The sequence below is a fragment of the Mirounga angustirostris genome, unplaced genomic scaffold (genome assembly GCF_029215605.1).
Source record: "Mirounga angustirostris isolate CCGP_5_RB_7025 unplaced genomic scaffold, mMirAng1.0.hap1 SCAF_13, whole genome shotgun sequence".
Lineage (NCBI taxonomy): Eukaryota > Metazoa > Chordata > Mammalia > Carnivora > Phocidae > Mirounga > Mirounga angustirostris.
In genome coordinates this window covers 62,307,907-62,328,540 of record NW_026991721.1, presented here as the reverse complement: position 1 = coordinate 62,328,540, position 20,634 = coordinate 62,307,907, and the positions used below count along the sequence as shown (strand labels likewise).

General features: G+C 37.5%; 1 protein-coding gene across 3 annotated transcripts in view; it reads left to right on the top strand.

The window, feature by feature from the left end:
• SBF2 (SET binding factor 2) overlaps nucleotides 1-20,634 on the top strand; it is a 472,728-nt gene that overhangs the window by 422,634 nt on the left and 29,460 nt on the right. For 2 of the 3 annotated variants that reach the window (XM_045894160.3, XM_045894158.3), the window contains 6 exons: nucleotides 977-1,175; nucleotides 3,843-4,039; nucleotides 6,155-6,295; nucleotides 7,182-7,277; nucleotides 16,209-16,393; nucleotides 19,658-19,834. In XM_045894160.3, coding sequence (XP_045750116.1) covers nucleotides 977-1,175; nucleotides 3,843-4,039; nucleotides 6,155-6,295; nucleotides 7,182-7,277; nucleotides 16,209-16,393; nucleotides 19,658-19,834 — 995 coding nt within the window. The remainder of the gene's footprint in view (nucleotides 1-976; nucleotides 1,176-3,842; nucleotides 4,040-6,154; nucleotides 6,296-7,181; nucleotides 7,278-16,208; nucleotides 16,394-19,657; nucleotides 19,835-20,634) is intronic. The other variant, XM_045894159.3, reaches the window with a different exon arrangement.

Genomic DNA, 20,634 nt, shown 5'->3' with positions numbered 1-20,634 from the left:
AGAACTTTGAGTACATATCCAAAAATTCTGAAACCTTAATTTGATTTCTTTCACTGTAGAAATAAATAAAGTAAATTAGGACAGTTTTTAACATGGATTTTTTTTTTTTTTTTTTTTTTTTAGTTAGAACATGCAGTACAATTAGGAATGTTAGGGGTTTTTCTTAAATCCTCCCTAAATGCTTGATTATTGGATAAATCCTTCCACATCTAAAATCTTAAGTGATTCTGTAACCTGTGATTGCAAAATTATGAGGGAGTTTCCCATGTATACCACATCCTCTGACAAAAATATTTTCCACAAAAAAAGTATAACCTCTTGATACCTCTCTAAGAAAAGTCTTTTCCCACGAGTGAACTTCTGCCTAACCTAGAAATTTCTAAAAAAAGTTTATGTTCTGAAAAGTTAACTGAAACCTGGATGATGAAGTTTGTATAGTGATCGTATTAAAGATAAATTTTACTGATGAGTTAGCCTCTGACGAAATTTGAATGTTTATTTTATAGTCCTAAATAGAAATCACTATACTTTGGCATTAATAAGCAAGCCTGATTGAAACAGAAAAATATGGCTAATGAATCCAAAATTCTATTATTTTTAGAAAATTTTAGTTAGTTTCCCTGGCATTTTCAAAGTTTATTTATTTATTTATTTAAGTAATCTCTACACCCAATGTGGGACTCAAACTCACAACCCCAAGATCAAGAGTCGCATCCTTTTCCAGCTGAGCCAGCCAGGCACACCCCTTCCCTGGCATTTTGAGCCCCTGATGTTTTATTTCCTGACTATCCATTATGGTTTTAATTTATGTTTGAACATAATGATTCTTCAAGGAATTAACAGGATTTAATATATACATCGTGCCTGTAGCCCTAATATAAACCACTCTTGGTTTAAGAATCCTCTTCAAAAGGAAGCTTCTAATCCTCTACTTTGAGCCATATCGTTTTTTCAAAATCTGTTTCTGCCTTCACAGTTTCAGATGATAGTGAACTCCCCACAAGTACCACTCTGAAGGCCTCAGAGAAGTCTACAATGGAACAGTTAGTGGAAAAAGCTTGTTTCAGAGACTATCAGCGTTTAGGTCTGGGAACCATAAGTGGCAGCTCTTCTCGCTCAAAACCAGAGTATTTTCGAATCACTGCCTCCAACAGGATGTATTCACTGTGCCGGAGGTAAGTCCGTTAGTGGGCTCCAGAAAGACACCTTTCCTTTCTTCTATTTTGTCTTGAATGGGCTATTTGTCATCATAACCCAAAGGGAGAAAAATATCAGAAAATTAAGAGCAAGATCTCCAGGGATATGTGTGTTTAAGGGACGTTTTTTAGCAGCATGAGCAAGCATCTCCTTGGCATTCTCAGAAGTATAATTATATCAATGAATAGTGCCTAGATTAGAGCAAAAGGTGAAAGGTAAGTTTTTGTCTTCTTTAGGATTTTTTTTACTTGTCTTTCTCTTCCCATTTGCATCTTTCCTACCATGACTGAAGATAACTTGAAATAAACACAGGATTTTCCCAGGTAGATAGGAGAAATGGTCTGCTGTAGGCCAGGGGTCTACAAACTTTCTCTTTAAAGGACCCAATAGTACGCATTTTCACTTTTGCAGACCATACGGTCTCATTGCAGCTGCTCTGCCACAAAAGCAGCCGTAGATGGTAAATAAATGAATGGGCGGAGCCTGTTTGGGCCCACACTGTATTTGTTGACCCAAGTGTAGACAGGGTTTTCTTATGCTGTCTAATTAGAATATTTTCAAGGGATATTAGAGAATGGAAATGAACATGTTTTCTTCTATTCTTGTCATCTCTCACTGTTTCCTCTATCAGTTAAGTTCTATTCCATGCTCTATATTTATATTTATTAAAACTACATTTCCGCCATCCACAAGTTTAAGCACTTTCATCTCCAGGTAAGTTGTTGCCTTTGCATTCATAAATTCCCAGTTTGACTGAATAGAATAATGCTATGAAACTACTTTGTATTTTGTAAGCCTTGTACATATTTTAGAAAGTTGTCTTAATGTTACTGTTAGTTTCAACCCCTCTGATCCTGAAGAGCTATAGATATCTTATTTTAAATGACAGTTTAAATTTACAAATACCTGCCCACCCTACACATGAAAAGGTGCTCAACATCATTCATCATCAGGGAAATGCAAATCAAAACCACAGGGAGATATCACCTCATACCTGTCAGCATGACTAAAGTCAAAAACACAAGAAACCGATATTGGCGAGGATGTGGAGAAAAAGGAACCCTTGTGCACTGTTGGTGGGAATGCAAACTGGTGCAGCCACTCTGGAAAACAGAATGGAGGTTCCTCAAAACATTAAAAGTAGAGCTACCCTATGATCTAATCATACTACTGGGTATTTACCCAAAGAATACAAAAATACTAATTCAAAAGAATATATGCATCCCTATGTTTATAGCAGCATTATTTATAATAACAAAATTATGAAAGCAGCCCAATTGATGAATGGATAAAGGAGATGTGGTGTGTGTGTGTGTAATGGAATATTACTCAGCCATAAAAAGGAATAAAATCTTGCCACTTGCAACAGCATAGATAGATCTAGAATATAACATGGATGGATCTAGAGAGTATAATGCTAAGCAAAATAAGTCAGTCAGAGAAAGACCAATACCATATGATTTCACTCATATGTGGAATTTAAGAAACAAAACAAATGAACAAAGAAAAAAAGAGAGAGACAAACCAAAAAACAGACTCTTAACTATAAAGAACAGACAGATTGTTACCAGAGGGAGGTAGATGGAGGGATGGATGAAATAGGTGCTAGGGATTAAGAGTACAGTTATCTTGGGGTGCCTGGGTGGCTCAGTTGGTAGAGCATCCAACTCTTGATCTCAGCTCAGGTCTTGATCTCAAGGTTGTGAGTTCAAGCTCCACATTGGTCTCCAAGCCGGGTGTGGAGCCTATATTTAAAAAAAAAAAAAAGAGGAAGAAGAGCAAACATACTCGCATGCAAATATATGGGATTAGAGGTTGGGAGGTTTTCTAATATGAAATCTCTTTGGAATAGTATTTCTAAATAAACTAAAGGAAATGACTCTGAAACCTGCCTATCTTCCTGTGTTTCCTAATCTATAAAAACAAAGTACTCCTGTCTGTTTTGTATTTTCCCAGCGTCATATCCTGTAACTTCATGAGCTAATCTTTTTTTAAAAAATTATCAACATGTAGTGTTAATATTTAAACTTATTTTGACATTTGAACATACTGTTCTCATACCAAAAATCATTTGGTTTTGATTTTTAGTTCTTTCACCATCTCATGCAGGCTAATACTAGTGTACTCTATGCTCACTTGTCATTTCAGCAGACTATTGAGTTGATAATTTGGCTTGTCATCCTCATAAAGTTGTTTTAATCCAGTAATCTTACAATCTTTATTTCAAGTTGACAAAAAGTAGTGTGTAATGCAAAGGGAATCATCAGTTTAACAGAGGCCTTTTTAGTAATTCTATATCGCATTTTTATTTTCTAAGTTTAGGTTATTCCGCAGAAGTCTGCAGTATCACTAAAGGGGGCTTATTTCAAAAAAGACTACAGATTAATGGATTTATTTAGCTGTTTTCACATCTCGGCTGTTTCTTCTCAACCCCTGGAGAACTGAGTTGAAACTAAGTTCCATGTTTAAAAAAAGTATCTTAACCTTCCAGTATGTTTCTGAGCCTTAGAAAATTATGGGATATGATGATATTCATGTTCTCATATTCTCTCTCTCTCCCTCCCTCTCCCCCCATTTCTTTCCTGTTCTCCCCCCCCCACCCCCTGCAATCCCAATCATTCTCTCTCCTTTCCATGTCCCTGAAGCTATCCTGGCCTTTTAGTTGTACCTCAAGCTGTACAAGACAGTGGTTTACCACGAGTAGCCCGCTGCTATCGACACAATCGCCTGCCTGTTGTATGTTGGAAGAACTCAAGAAGCAGTACCCTGCTTCTCCGATCTGGAGGATTCCATGGGAAGGGAGTAGTTGGTCTTTTCAAATCTCAGAACTCCCCTCAGGCAGGTAAGCATCTCTCTGCAGCACAGTTATGATCATTTCACTTCAGAGAATTCCTAAAAATAAAGGAAGTAATATCTGGGAATGCCAATTGTGCCCTTATATTGAGCCTTCTCTCACACACAGGCTTTCCACTGTGCAATATAAAACATGTACTACTTGACAATGTGGGGGTTACACCTTGAATTTGACATCTTGCTTAATATGTCTGTCTATATTTGGATTTTAATAGAAATGGTATAATAAAGTCTTCGGTTCTAGGCTATTTTCATTTCAGCAAACCAAAGTATCCACAGATGGAAACTAGATTATGCTAATCTTTCTCTTTCCTTCTGGGAAGCATCCAAATGTATTTAACAGCTTCAGAGGCAAGTAGGGATTCTCTGTCCCATGTAATATGAGATATTTTATCTCATTCTTGCAAGTCATATGCACACACACAAACAAGTCAGCAAACTAATGACCAAAATGCTGCCTTTTTTAAAGAAGCTCTCAAGCAAAGGATATTTTAGGAAGCTAGAGGGAAGCCAACTTAAGAAAGCAGATAGTACTGCTGTCCTTTTTTCTGAGGATATTTTTAAGCACTATGTTTGGGGTCTTGACGTTAGTCAGGAGCTATATTTTGCTGACCTTTCCCATAACTTCTAGTTTATAGTAGATGCTCAATAAAATTAAACAATAGACCACCAAGATATCAGATCCAGTTTAGGTTTGGCTGTGTTCTTAACTCTTTGGAAATGAGGTAAGTCAAGTTCTGTGGGTCAGCAGGTAAAACCATGTGCTTTTGATATCTCCTTTTTGTTCTCATTCATTTTCCTCCTGAAAGTTAAAAGTTGGCCAGTATGTCCTTGACCGTTCACTTGACTGAGGGCCGCACACACACAACATATCATCAGCAGCAGCAGCATTATCCCACCTGTCTTGGAGTCTCAACATTGGTATAATTAAACACAATTGGCTTTGAACTATTTGGACACTGGGAAATCCTCCCAAGCCACACAGTAGATACAATAGAACACAGCATATAAGTTACGTAAAGTGAGGGAATCATTTCAGAGCCCTGATAAATATATCACTGAGCTTTTCATTGGAAAAATTGAAATTATTTTATTCCACTGGTTTCTGATATTTTTAATACAAAAATATTTCATATTTTTGAGCTCGCACATATGCTTACATTTTAATATCTTTGAAATTGGGATACATCTTAACATTTATGTGATCAGAAAGAATTGTCATAGTTTAAATGGAAGAATTTTTAATTCTTAGTACATAAGATAATGGTACATCTTATAATTAATGACATCTTAGAGTTTATAAAATACAATAATGGCCTCTTAAAGTTTGTAAAATATAATTTTGCTAATTATTTTTTTATTCAAGATGTAAGAAAATTTGTTAATACCTGTTGTCCTTGTAATGAGTCCAGAATGATGCCTCTTTAAGGTGCCTGGGCCAGTTTCAGTGATTCTTTGCTCCACACAAACCAGACTCAGACTACCTCCAACCTAGAACTGCATTCACATTTGTTTCCCTCTGTGCATACCATCTGCCCCTCTCTTAGAAGGACCAGGGAATCTGGCAGTAGCTGTTGCTACCTTCTCCCCATCTTCCTCCCCTCTTCCTGCAACAAACCCCTACAAGTTCATGTGCCCTGTTAGACCTGTGTGGCAGAATTAGAAGAAAGCTACTAGTATGGGGAATTCTCACCTCTGCCCACTCTGGGATGCCAAGGGAACCCACTCCATCCTCTACTTCCAGACGGTAGCATGGACAGGATAATTGGGGGAAATCATCAAGGAGATGTTGCCTTTTGTGACTCTTCATTTTGAGTTGCTTGTATAATGAGAAGCTACTCCTATGCTTGGAAGGACAGCCCTGTGCTGGTTTTCCAGACCTGGGCTCTTTCTGGGAGGATGATGAGGCAACCAAGAAGTAGGTGTGGTGAAACCAGTATTAAAGGAGGATAGCCATCTAATAGTTTACAGCTCAAAGTGGCTCTGGTTTCTATATTTGGGTGTGGTAACTTAAAGATTATATACAGAAAGAATAAGATACTTAGGTAGATAGCTCTTTTATTAACATAGAGACAGTTTGTTTTATTCACTTTTTCTTTTATAGCTCCTACCTCCTCTTTAGAATCTTCCAGTAGCATAGAACAAGAAAAATACCTGCAAGCCTTACTGAATGCAGTTTCTGTCCATCAGAAACTCAGTGGCAATAACGCCCTTACGGTCAGGCCAGCACTTGCCCTGTCTCCAGGTAAGATCTGATAATACTTCCTTCTTGACAACTATGAAAGGTCAGATTCATTCTAACCCAGCGTTAGTCTCTTTAGTTATTTATACTGTTCCTTCTGTGTGACCCCTTAAAGCTTTACCCTGTGGGGCTATAACTTTAGCTCCTTTTACTTAAAAATCAGCATACCACTGCTAATGTCTAGTAACAGTAACCAAATGTGGGGATTCAATTATTTCCTTTTTAAAAGAATAATAGGAGTGGGGAACATCAAGTCATCTTTTTTCCTAGAATTGTTTTTACATAGACTTTAACATATTATTACAAAGTTGAATGTATAAGGTGAACCCCTGATTATTTAAATGCATATGTAGTAAATCATTGTGTGTAAGTTTGAAATTCCTGAAATTTCTGCAGCCTTTTATGATTTGTAGTACAGTTTGTTTTCACTAGATTTGGATGAAGCCATTAAGACTTGTACTAATATTCTGTTTCAGTTATCATGTGATGGAACCCCAAAGGGTTCATGTAGAGGTAACCCTAATGTGTTAGACACAGGAGCATGTGACTTGAAAAGTTGGTCTCCTTGGCTTAATCAGCTATTTGAATTAGCTCAACATAAGCAGAAAGTGGCTTTTCTTGTAAAGTAACACCATGCATGCCTTGCTTCATTTATCATTAAATTCTCTGATTGCACTTGCCAAACCTAACTCTCTATAATCTTGCAAATGTGTGTATCTCTGAGGAAATAGTAACAGTGCCTTGTTATCTCTATTAAAGCTGTGGGTACTTAAAAAGTACAATGTTTGGCAGCAATTAGACATGCTACACATGAAGATAACTTTTTGTCATTTGAGTAATGTTAACCTGAACGACGTGGTTTTTGTTCTTCTTTTTGGCTGACTTTCAGGGACTGAAAGGAGGACTTCAAGAATGTCCACTGTGCTTAAGCAGGTAGTGCCAGGACATTTGGATGTAAACCCATCCAATAGCTTTGCTCGAGGAGGTTAGTAAGATTGATTTTATAACTGAGCACTGATATGACCTTAAAATCAGAAAACTTTACTCTAGATAGTGATGTTTTAAATCAACTAATTATGGTTCAAATTGTTCTTAATTACCCTTTCTAAATAAATTATCTAATTTGTTACTGGTGTCATGACAGATGAGTTTAGCCTTCTGGAACAAGAGGCATAATAATTGCTGAAATCTTAGATATTGATGAGTTTGGAAGCCGTGGGAGGTAAGGGGAACATGTCTAAATGGTCAGCCCTGCGAATAGCCTACAATGCTTCAGGTTTGCAGGGTAACAAAGCTGATCACAGAACATAAGCAGCTAGAGAAGAATAATCTGAGACCCAAAGAATTGTGCCTCCCCAGTGCCTGTAATTTTTACTCCTATTCTCTGAAATACTAGGTTAGGGAACAAAAGAGAATGATAGATACTCAGGTTACTCTTTTTTTCCTCTGGGCTTTCACTGCTGGCATAAGGAAGTAGAGAAAGGCTTGTATTTGCTCTTTTAGCTCCAGAGGTGGTCCACTTTGGTCTCTGGAGATTATGTGAGATTCTTTTACTTTTCAGAGGAAATTCCAAAGCAACTATCATGATTGTAAAATCTCCTACTTCACACTGGATTCATAGAATCTTGGGCTTTTCCTCTCACTCACATGCAATGCTGAATCCTCTTGAAAACATACCAAGTGAATGATCCAAGTTACTTGAACATCATCAGTAATGGGAAACTCATTTCTTCCTAAAAGTAGTCCCTTGCATTTGTAAGCAACTCTATATTTGTTAGGAAATTCTTTCTCATATTGATCTAAAAATCTGCCACTATGTGACTTTTACATATTGGCCCTAGCTCTGCCCTCTAGAGTTAGAAAATTCTAAATCTTAATCTCCATACTACAGCCCTTAGGATTTAAAAGCTGGTATCATCTTTTCGCTCTGAGAACTTTAATTAACTCCAAATTCCCCAATTTGAATGGTTGCCTTCTATTTACCATCTTTGTCACTCAGTGAACTCTCCATAGATTTGAACTCATGCAGCCTCAGATTACATTAGATATGAGGATGGCCCCATCACTAGGTTGACCCATACTGACATTAATATCACTTGAAATCTCTTCCCATGTGCTATTGTTCTTAACAATATATAGTACTAGCCTTGAGGGTTGATTTTTGAACCTAAATATACTATGTACTGTACCTACAAAATTCCATCTTTTTTTATATGGACTCTTGTTTTAGACTTTGGATCCTGATTCTGTCTACCTATGTATTAGCCTCTTGTCATGCATCAGTCTGACCTCTGCTGTAATGTAACTTGTTGTTTAAAAAATATTGAACAAGCCAGACCTAAGGGCAGAAGTCTTCATCAAAATAATTTAGAAGCCTGGGGCACCTGGGTGGCTCAGTCACTAAGCGTCTGCCTTCGGCTCAGGTCATGATCCCAGTGTCCTGGGATCGAGCCCCGCATCATGCTCCCTGCTCAGCGGGAGGCCTGCTTCTCCCTCCCCCACTCCCCCTGCTTGTGTTCCCTTTCTCTCTGTGTCTCTCTCTGTCAAATAAAATCTTTTAAAAAAAAAAAATTTAGAAGCCTCCCTGAAGAAAGAGATTGTCTGTTAATATATACTAGTTAAAAGTCCTACTAAAACCCACCTGGCCCATATTTCTAAATCTCTGCCAATCTTTTTAGATTTTTTTTTTTTTTTTTGAGAGAGAGAGAATGAGAGACAGAGAGCATGAGAGGGAGGAGGGTCAGAGGGAGAAGCAGACTCCCTGCCGAGCAGGGAGCCCGATGCGGGACTCGATCCTGGGACTCCAGGATCATGACCTGAGCCGAAGGCAGTCGCTTAACCAACTGAGCCACCCAGGCGCCCTCTGCCAATCTTTTTAATTTGATATTTTCCACTCTTTCCAACTGTTAACTATATCACAAAAGATTATATCGTTAGTTTACCATGACTCATTATAGGAATTAGTGCCTTTTCCTAAGTAATCATAAATTATCCATTAGTAATCCATCCTAGAATTTGGTTCAGAATCAACATAAAGGAAGGCTCTATTTCACAAAATTCACTTTTTCCCCTTTGAAGACCAAGATTACTACGCACATCTCCTGGCAGTCATATTGGTTCTTTAGATACTTTTTTTCTACCCATCAGAATGTTCTGCAATTGCAGGATTTCCTAATAGCTTTCAACCTTCTTCACTCATCTTCTGAATTAAGATTTCAGGCCTGAAGGTCATTGTCTTAGTTTGCTAGGGCTACTATAACAAAGTGCCACAAACTGGTTGTCTTAAACAATGATTGTCTCATAATTCTCTGGAGACTAGAAGTTCAAAATCAAGATGTTATCAGGATTGGTTCCTTCTGAGGGCCATGAGGCAGAATCTGTTTCATGCCTCTCCCCTAGCTTCTGGTGGCTTGCTAGCCATCTTTGGCATTCCTTCAGCTTGTAGAAGTATCACCCAGATACCTGCCTTCATCATTATATGATGTTCTCCCTAGGTGTCCGTCTCCAAATTTTCCCTTTTTATAAGGACACCAGTCATATAAAATTAGGGGTCCATCCCCCTCCAGTATGACCTCATCTTAACTAATTACATCTGCAATAACCCTATTTCCAAATAAGATAACATTCTGAGGTACTGGGGGTTAGGACTTCAACATATGAGTTGGAGCAGAGGCATATAGTTTAACCCATAACAGTCATAAAAAGCTTTCCTCTGAATTTTTAAAATACCATTGTTTTAAAGTTTAAGATACATACCTCATTCTTATCATTTCTTGGTGAATTTGAACCAAAAAAATACTGCAGTGACTGTCTCCTAAGTTTCCTGCCCACTATTCCCGTTGTCAAGAGCTCCGATCAGAATTTGGCTCAAAGTTGCAGTTCCCCTTATTGTTTTGTTTACCACCTGAAAGTTTATATTGTCAGCAAGGCATGTCAACAGTTTTTCCACGCTCTGCTCTTGAGTTTTGCCTTTGTAAACTTCATCAAGAACACATTATTTATTCCTCCATTTGGCCAGATGACTTGTAAGATAAATTTCAGGTACAAAATTATCTCTTCTATCTTAGTACCTAAGGCTCATGGATATTCACCAAAATGTTTCACCTACATTTTCTTCTCTTTTTTAATATTGGCCTCAGACTCAGCCTTTTTTATGCAAAGGGATCCCCATTTGTGGTTACATTCTAGTCATGACTTCATTCTTTGCTATTCTCAAAGGTATCTAAAAGGCTATGTTTACCTCTTAGGGTCAAAATCTCCTATTTAATTTGTTTCTGACCCATTCTATGCATAATGAGGCCATAATTATTATTTCCTACACCCTTCCCAAATATTTTCTTCTGAAAATTACTGTGAACTTGGTGTGTTTCCTTATGACAGTTTTTTGCCCATCATCCTGGTATCTTAAACTAGGATCCAGAAACATAAATCTTATCTTTTTATTCCATCTCTTAATTCTTTTCTCCCAAAGCCTCCCAAATCTTCCAGCGTCCCAGTGGTTAACTGGAAGATGAGATACTGCTGTTTCCTGGCTCCTTCAACTTCTTCTCTGATCCCTAGAGCTGCTTCCTTTGTCTCTTCCAACAGTATCATTCCTCTTCACATAGAGTAGCAAGAATGGACTGGGGCAAGCAAGTTTGGGAAGTCTTAGAAGATTCCTTATTAACATGACCATGACAGGCAGACACACACTCAGACGGGCCAGGGCAAGACGAGGTATAGACACGTGCACACCCTGTAAATAGTTCATTTCCTTGTACCTCCCCTCAATGAGAGTCTCTTCATTTTTCCAGATAGCTAGGCACACTTCTCCAGAAGTTCCTCATCTATCCTGTGTGGGAAGAGCCTCCTATCTCTAAATCTTCCTCTTAACCTTCTCCTTTTTTCCTCTTCTCTGTATTTTTGCGGTCTTTTCATTCCTTTCATTGTCATAATCTTGGGTCCTGGTTTTCTTCTTAGGTTATTTTCACTATGTGCCTTTCTCACTCACGATGAGCCAGAGTTTAGATTAACCCCCACCTTCTCCATCACCCTTTTTTCAGTCAGAGCAATCACTTTGCATTCTGTGTGCCTGTTGATGAGTTCCTAAGGCAGGGGAAGCAACCTCTTTTACACAAGAACTAGTTAAGAAAAAGTGAAGATGTGAATAAAGCACATTGCTTTTCATTTAAAATTAAAATCACTTTTGAGCCCTATACAGAAAGCACATATACTTTATAAGTTGGATAAATTATTTTGTTGACTAGAAAAATGTCATGAAAGGGACATCTGGGTGGCTCAGTCAGTTAAGTGTCCAACTCTTGATTTCAGCTCAGGTCTCGGTCTCAGGGTTGTCAGTTCAAGCCCTGCCTGGTGTGGAGCCCACTTTAAATTGATTAATTAATTTTAAAAAAGAAAATCGATTCTGCCTCTTAAATACAAAAATATAATAGTTCAGTGTATTTGAGAATTAGCCACATGGAGGCAGCCTTTTAATTTTTCATCCTTTATATTTCCATGGCCCTTTAAGTTTCTCTACATGTGATAGTTTATCCTTATAATAATCTCTCTAGGATACATATTTTAAGAGGCTCTGAGAAATGAAGTGACTTGGCCAAGATCACTTAGCAACTAGGATAACTGGTAGTGGGATTGGTTCAGTCCATTTTAGTGCGGCAGTAACTGAATATAGCGTGTACCTCATGCACTGTGCTAAGCATAAGGCCACCTTGATAAATTCAGTCCCATCCCCACATCCAACCCAAGCGTCTCTTTCCTCTTCTCCTTTGGCCTGAACAGAATGGAGGGAACAATACCCGTACTTAGGAAACACTCATGTTTTAAACAGCAGTGCATCCCCATTGGTGGGATGGGCTGCACCACTTCTTCCCTGAAGCAATCCGCTTAGCCAAACCCTGCTGGACGGTTCCAGGGCCACATGGTTGCTTACATGACAAGACACTAAGAGTTTGATTCAGACCACAGTGCTACCACTTAATGTGTGATCATTAAGCAATTTAGGAAACCTCTTAATGCTCGGTGTCCTCATCTATAAAGCACAGATAATAAATAGTATCTAACTTTAAAGTAGTTATGAGGAATAAATGAAATAATAAATGTAAAGCACTTAACTTATTAACTGGTTCATAACAGGAACTCAGTCAATGTTAGTTCCATGATTGTTGTGGTGGTTATTAGTTATAGTTGCCTAATACTCCACTGAACTAGGAGAAAAGTCTACATTTGCATTTAAATTACCTTAAACCAGGTTGCTTCTCACAGGCCTAAGGCAAGAAGATAGAAGACATCTGCTCTAGGTCTAGGCCAACAACTTACAAACTTTTTTTATCGTGATTCATAGTTAAAAATATATTTTACTAAAACTAATGATGTAATGTATGGGGATTAACATAAGAATTAAAAAAAAACAAGAAAAAAATATATATTTTTATATTATATTACATTATAGAAGTATTATATCAGGTAACACTAAGTCACAATGCAAAATGTATATATACTAAAACAGAAGTTTCATGAAATAATATTTATCTGTACCACATGCAGTGTACATAGTATTTTCAAATTCTAATCTATTTCACTTTTTTAAAAATACCAGCTTGACCTACTAAAGTGATTACAGAAACCACTAAGGGGGGTGTAATGCCTTTGGTTAACATGACTGCCAGATGGTATTACAGTCCTCAAAGCCCTCTGCTGGCCCCATATCAGTACAGGCCATGTGCTCATTGTTGACTTTCAGCTATGTGATGAACACTTGGCAGTTTTTCATTAATGAGCCTCTATTTGGGGAAGTGCTTAATTTTTTTATTAGTTAATACCCCTCTTTTCATTCTCTCGGGGCAAATAATCAGAGTTGAAGATACAGTAGAAGGACCATGACAACTCCAAATGTATCAATTTTCAAAAAATAATCAACAACTGTTTTTAGTACCTACATGTTAGGCTAAAGCATGAATACAACAATAAATATTAAGGTTCTTACCCTTTGGAGCACAAAATCTAGTAGAATAAAATGTGCAAAATAATCACAGTGCAATGTGATCACAGTTCAAATAGAGCTGTCTACAACCCTGGGGACAGTGAAATGCTTTTCAGAGGAGTTCACATTGTTCCTGGATCTTGAGGGATAAGGAGTTTGTCAGGTAAAGAAATGTGAGAATTAGTTCCGGGCAAAGAGACTAACATACAAAAGTGGTAGATGTTCAGGGAATAGCATCTCAGAATCAGGAACCAACAGTCAAACTTCACTATAAGCATTTAGGGGCCCATATTCCTTTAGGAAATCTCAAAACCTTAGCAGAAAGGAGAGGAGCTGGCCAGCACACAGGAGGCCTTGTGCCTTTACCATGTTGTCCCATGGTCTTTGTTCTGTCTTGCAGTAGAATTCCTTGTGTGCAATCAGCCAGTGCCTCCACAACCCTTAGCTTTCTGAATTCCTTTGGCCACTAAAGCCATTAATGCCCTTCATTTTTTCTAAAAGAGTGAGGCAGAAATGAAAAAACACCGCTAATGATTTTTCTTTTATCAAACTATGTCCTATACAGTTTTGCAATATATAGCTTAATAATACTGCTGTTAACATTTTCAATCCTGAATAAATGCAAAATCATTTTCCCTAATTGACTTGAGCAGTTCCTTTGCTCAGGCAATAATAGAACTGTGACCTACCGCTCACTGCTGTTGTCACTCCCAGCTGAAGTTTGCCACAGTCACGGAGCACTGTTTTTCTGTCGGGGGAAAAAACAGTATTACTCAAATTACAAAAGTATTATCTCTAATACTGCCTATCGTTTTGGTGCAAGTAGGGATTTTAGGAGAAGTCATTACTTCAGTCATCACAAGCTGTATTTTTTAGTGGCATTGGGGATTGTCACAGGATCATGAATTTTTGCTGCTCATACCATCTATTAAAAATAAACATAATTTCAAAATGAAAAGGAAAAAAAGATAGTGTGGCAATGCTTGATGCTGTACTGCAAAAACATGCCCTTAGTTATTCCAAATGGTTACGAGAGCTTCATTCCTGATGTGATGACCTTGCTCAAAGAACAAACGTGTTGTACAACACGTAGCATTTGCCAATCCATCAACCTCCTTAAATACTAGGGCCAATGCATTCCTAACGTTTACACCCCACCCCCAATTCCTTAATTTTATTATATAAATTTGTTTCTCACCAAATGACAATCTTCAAAAGCTTATTCCATTTGGTATAATTTGTTCGTGGCACTCTGCTGTGCTGTCCATTTCATTGTGCTTATAATATTTATAATCAGGTGCTGACATTTCATTTAACAGGCGCTCAGTTCATCTTTTTTGTGTGACTGTGCAGCTTTTTGTTAATCATATTTTCTACTTTTATTATATTTACATTTTCCCCCTATGTTAACTTAATTTCAAAAATTAAATAACCTATTCTTCTCTTACTCAATTTGCTCTGATGTTTGCTGCTATCTACATTTCATTCCTCCTTCTGTCTTTAATCTCACTTACCAGTGCTTGGGTACAGAGATAAATGTTTTACTCAGTCAAATCCCAAATCTTCAACTAAGGGAAGAGTCCATAATCAAGGTACTGTATTATCTGTCCTGATGTGTCACTCTTTTTAACCATCTTCATATGAAAGCATATTTGTTACAAGTGACTTTTTTCACATTTGTTTGTCAAATTATGTCCTTTATTTTCATCCACATTCTGAATTTGCTCTGATTCCATTTATAAACACTTCCCATAATATCTAAGATGAACTCATAGGTTACGTAGAAAGATTCATCCATGTTAAGCAGAAATCACCTACAAAAGTTTCTTGGGAACCAGTCTCCTAACCCTATAAATGCTTATAAAGAGCAAAGCAGATGAGACAAACATTATGGTGACTCCCGGTCACCTAGAAACATGGATTAATTTAACATTTGGCAAATATTAAATGAAGCTTCTCAAAGAGCCTTTCTAAATCTAGAGAAGAAACCTCACTTTAGGGAAGCAGTGGCAGTGTCCTATACCCCAATGACCCCATCACCAGCATGAACACCATATGGACCTTTCTAAGGGGCTCTGTTGTTTTGAAGTTACTACAGTGTTAGTCAAAGTTTGAGGCTTAATATTTGCCTTTGTGTTTAGATATTGAATATTTACTTTCACTTGCATGTGGAAATTCTTGATTTCTCTAATATAAGTAAGGTCAGTTTATAACATGAGATTCTTCTAGCAGCTTAGCTTTGGCCTTTCCCTTAGAAGACATCTGCTTTTGACTGAAATTTTAAATAAAACCTCCTAAGTATCAGTGAAATGCACATTACTAAATTTATAACTTCTTACTATTTTTCATGGATACTGGGACAAAAAGATGAGAATATAATGTTTGCTGGTTTAAAATTATGTCATTTTGGCATGACACACAAATATTAATTCTAAATCCAGCCTCCGATTTTAGTAGGTATAGTAAAGTTCTAATTTATTACTTAATGTACATTTATTGTTGTGTTGACAGGCTAAAGCAGGGAAGTGTTCCTTACTTCTTTCATGAAACCCTGAGAAACTGAGTCACTCCGTGTTATCTCATTGTTGCCTTCTGCCCACATTTTTTTGTTTCCCTGTGTCATGCACTCTTTCTATTTATGATCTCAGCATTCATTTATAAGTACTGACTTTACATCAAAATGCAAAAATATGATTGACTTGGGTGACTTCTTAGATCCCTCCAACCCTAAGATTGTGTGATATGGAAATGCTGTATTGAATAATGCTTATATGTTGCAAAAGTAAACTACAAATGACCAATATGATCCATGATTACTTAGATGAATTAATTTGCTATTACCTCTAAAACTGTACCTACAGAGCATGCATCTTTTTCCCTATTCTGTGGCATTCCCACATCAGATTATCTCACTCAATTATTTTGGCTTTTGTGAAGGTGTATGGGCAAGTCTTCGCTCTAGCACTCGCCTGATCAGCTCTCCAACATCTTTCATTGATGTTGGTGCCCGGCTGGCAGGCAGGGACCACTCGACCTCCTTTAGTAACAGCACCTACCTGCAAAACCAGCTCTCGAAACGCCAAGCGGCCCTTTATATATTTGGTGAAAAGTCGCAACTAAGGGTAAGATTTCTTTTTCTCACTTGGAAGCTTTATGGATAGATGAAGGCAGTTTATAAAACTTATCTCAAACCAGCTTTTCTAGAAATGTCGTTTTACAGCATAGATTCTTAACCTGGAGTTAATAATCTCAAAATTTTTTTTAGCTCATAGATATGTATGTATGTATTTCTAAATATACTTAAAAAAATCAAACATCAGGAATATTAGGAACTGTACCTACAAAAAAGAAATAAGGCTCATTCAGGCTGTGTTTTTCCATTGTCTTAGTTCAGCTTCCATAGGAATCTGTGCCCTTGGCAAAATAGATCCCTATTGATAAAGAAAGCTACAGGAAGGTAGGAGAGTGAGAAGAAGACTATGGCACTGCATATGGAGACAAGGGAAGGCCAAGACTGTTTTCTAAGCTTAACTTTTTAAAAACTTTGCAGGGCTGTGTATACAGAGACACATGTCCTAAGGCAAGTCAGAAATTTCAAACTATTAGATGCTAATCAACTTTATTCTTACTTTTAAATGATTATCTGAAGAGCTAAAGACTATGCTCAGGTCCTATAAATTGTAAAGATAGTCTCTACCTCCAAAAGCAACTATTCCTCGGGTTTCTTTTAGCAATTCGTACATTACAAAATAAATTCATTACCACTGATAGGTTTGTGGGAAATAAAAGTATTTGTTAATTCAGAAATCCCCTTAAAGTTTAGCCCAGTGCTCCAGTCAGCACTGGGCAATCTAGACAGACCTTCAGTTGAACTGTGGAGCTGGGGCTGTGAGCAGGATCCCACACGCTTGCTTCTCAAGATGCCAGTGACTGAGTCATCTCTTCTCTGGCAAGCTGGCTTTGCTCGCTCTTCTCCCACTGCCAGGCCTGCTGCAATCACTTAGTCACAACCTTTAGGGTAGAGGGCATGAAACTGCTGGGTAATGCTCAGTTTTTAAGTATGCACATGTGTCTTCTGATACAGCAGAAAACTTTATATCCAGAAAATATTCAGCAGTAACCCAGGGCTGCCTGTCCAGCCTCTTTGGCACCAGTATCTTTCCCAGAGCACAGACTTTCCACACTTCAGCACACCACTTATTCATGACCTGAATCACTCTCCAAGATTTGTCTCCTAAATTCTCACCTCTACCATTGCCTTTGCACGTCAGTCCTCAGATGAGCTGTGTGATCATGCATATATGAGTAAGAACTGACTTCTTGCGACTCCTCTTCCTTTTTCTCCTTCCCTCCCTCCCTTTCCCCCATCTCTCTCCTTCCTTCTTTCTTTTTCTTTCTTTTATCCATAAGGTATTATATTTTAAAAACATAATTCTACCATCCCGGCACAGTAATTATTAGGATTTCTGTATATTCCATTCAAGCTTTCCTTTTTATTTATTCAATTGTATCTGCAGAGTGTAGGTCCTTATCTGTCTGATGTGCGCCACATTCTGGCCAGCACAGTGCTGTCTAGCTGCAGCCCAACACTTTCTTCTCCCCACAAAGGAGACATAGAGGAAAGTAAGTACGTAGAGAATGACCTATTCTAAATAATCTTGAATTGCCCTTATTTGCCTTTTTCAATTTACATACTTTAATACCTTATACTTAGAAACAAATTCCTTATGACCTAGGGTGTGTCAACACTGTGGTTGATAGTTCCTGGTTCATAAGATAAGCATACCTAGCTCATGTACAGTTGAGAAGTGGAAAGGAACCTGGTTTTCCTGGAAAGCAAACTATCTTTTATCTGTTACAAGTTTTAAAAAAAAACTAACAGATAAGAACTTATCTCAAGAACATGTTTCCATGTTGTATAATAGTCTTCATAATTACTTTAATCACTACATGGCATCCCATATTGTTGGATTTTTACATCTATCTTCTATATGTAAAATTGCAGTCACATTTACAAGCATATAGTTTTTTATTTTTTTATTGAGATACAATTCAGTGGCGTTTTGTTTCTACATTTTAGATTATTTCTTTAGGGTAGCTTCCTTTTTAAAAGAGGAATTATTAAGACAAAGAAGCTTTTCTTCTTTTTTTTTGAAACTTTTTTTTCCTTAATACATATTAGAAATGTTATTTTAAAAAAAGAATTAGGAGTTTTTGCTTTTTAGTTTAAAACTTTAATATATCTTTTAAAAAATACTCTAAAATAACCAATATAAAACATTAAACAGACCCTATGCATAAGTCTTGGCAACAGTTTTTTTTTAATTGTGATAAAATACAAATAACATAAATTTACCATATTAATGTGTACAGTTCAGTAGTGTTAACATTCACATTGTTATACGCCCAATCTCCAGGAAGCAGTTTTACTCTCAGAAAAGCAAATAATCCAATAGAGTAATTTTGGCAGAATGTGAAGAAAGCACAGAGAAATGTGAGAAAACTAATTCATTCTTTGATACGAAAAGGTTGAGAACTTTTAAATCTTCAGAACTAGGCAACTAGATTATCAAAACAAAATAGACCAAAGGACCATCAGTTTAGCATTTTTAAATTACAAATACAACCTCGTGTGGAATAAATTTCATATGGATTAAAGATGTAAATGATAAAAGTATTCAAATAAATAGAGATTGATACATGTGTCATATTGAGTGGAAAAAATACTGTCCCAAAGCTAGAAATCACAAAACCTTTCAGATTTTACTATATATAAAATTTTGTATTATTACCTTTAAAAGAGTAACTACAATGTTAGGGCAGTCTTAGGGTAGTGAGGTAGTGATTTTTATTTCCTTCTCAATGTTTATCTCTACTTTTTTTTTTCAATGACTAATTTTTATTTGCATAATAAGAAACAAATATGTGTATGTCTACAAACTTTAATTTGTAGAGTTCTGGAACCTCAACAGTATATTACCTTTTCATTACAGTGTATATCTTGGGGAGACTTAGTTTACAGTTTTGGATTAATCATGCTGTCCACATGTCACGGGTTCCTCTTTAGACTTCCAGGCTCATGGCCTTACAATTGGCTTATATATGGTGTTATAAATTCCATCAGGTTCCAGCCTACCAGTAGTCTCTCCAGATTCTCAGAATGACAGCAAGCCAAGTCAAACCACAAGACCTTACAAATGGCTCTTTCCAGTAATACTGACAAATTAGCCACATAAGATTGACTTTCTTGACTTTCTTGACCTCTGCAACCTCTGTAGCTACTTGGCCTCAACTAACTGTACATCATTAAGTATTGCCCTGTTAAAAACAGTGCTCTTTTACCTATAGCACTTCATCTGCCTAATTCTCTTCATCTTCACCCACAGAACTTCAAGCTAGAATTTGCTTTAAATTGTGAGTTTGTTCCTGTTGAATTTCATGACATCCGACAAGTTAAAGCCAGTTTTAAAAAACTGATGAGGGCTTGTGTCCCAAGCACCATCCCTACTGACTCAGACGTGACCTTCCTGAAAGCCCTGGGAGACTCTGAGTGGTTCCCACAGGTAATGTCTGGAGCAGCTCATCTTATAACTCAAGGAAAGAGAAGTCCAATTGGATATACAGAATTGATATTTGAGGGGAAAAATATTGTGTTCCCCCACTACCTGACCCTCTCCCCTTCTTGTATGCCCTCCATAAAGGCTTTCCAGTTCCAGGAAACCATGTGATCTAGATGATGGGTCTAGAATTCTTCATCCCTGGGCTTTCATCTCTCTATCATTGAAACTTGGTCTTCATAGGATGCTAAAGAGGAGGTCTTTATTGTTAGATGGGAACTTTTTTTTTTTTAAAGATTTTATTTATTTATCTGAGACAGAGAGAATGAGAGAGACAGAGAGCACATGAGAGGGGGGAGGGCCAGAGGGAGAAGCAGGCTCCCCGCCGAGCAGGGAGCCCGATGCGGGACTCAATCCAGGGACTCCAGGATCATGACCTGAGCCGAAGGCAGTCGCTTAACCAACTGAGCCACCCAGGCGCCCCTAGATGGGAACTTTTTGACATGCAATAAATTTAATCAAGAAATATTTATAGGACTGCTGCTCTGTTGTCAGCAGAGTGAGGATCCAGGACAGAACGTGATTTCTAGATCACTCCAAGAGCCTTTCCCTCTTATTTTCTCACCTCCCATGTGTCTCTGCCTTTTATGTGTGTCTAGATTTTAGATTCACCCTCAGACTAGCCACCAAGGTCATTGGATGCCCTAAGCCTACCTAAGGTTTAGGAAAAACTGCATATCCTTTCTTCAGCTCAGTCAAGCTTGGGCTGTTTTTAATTAAACTCTTATTGAGAAATTAAGGAGAAA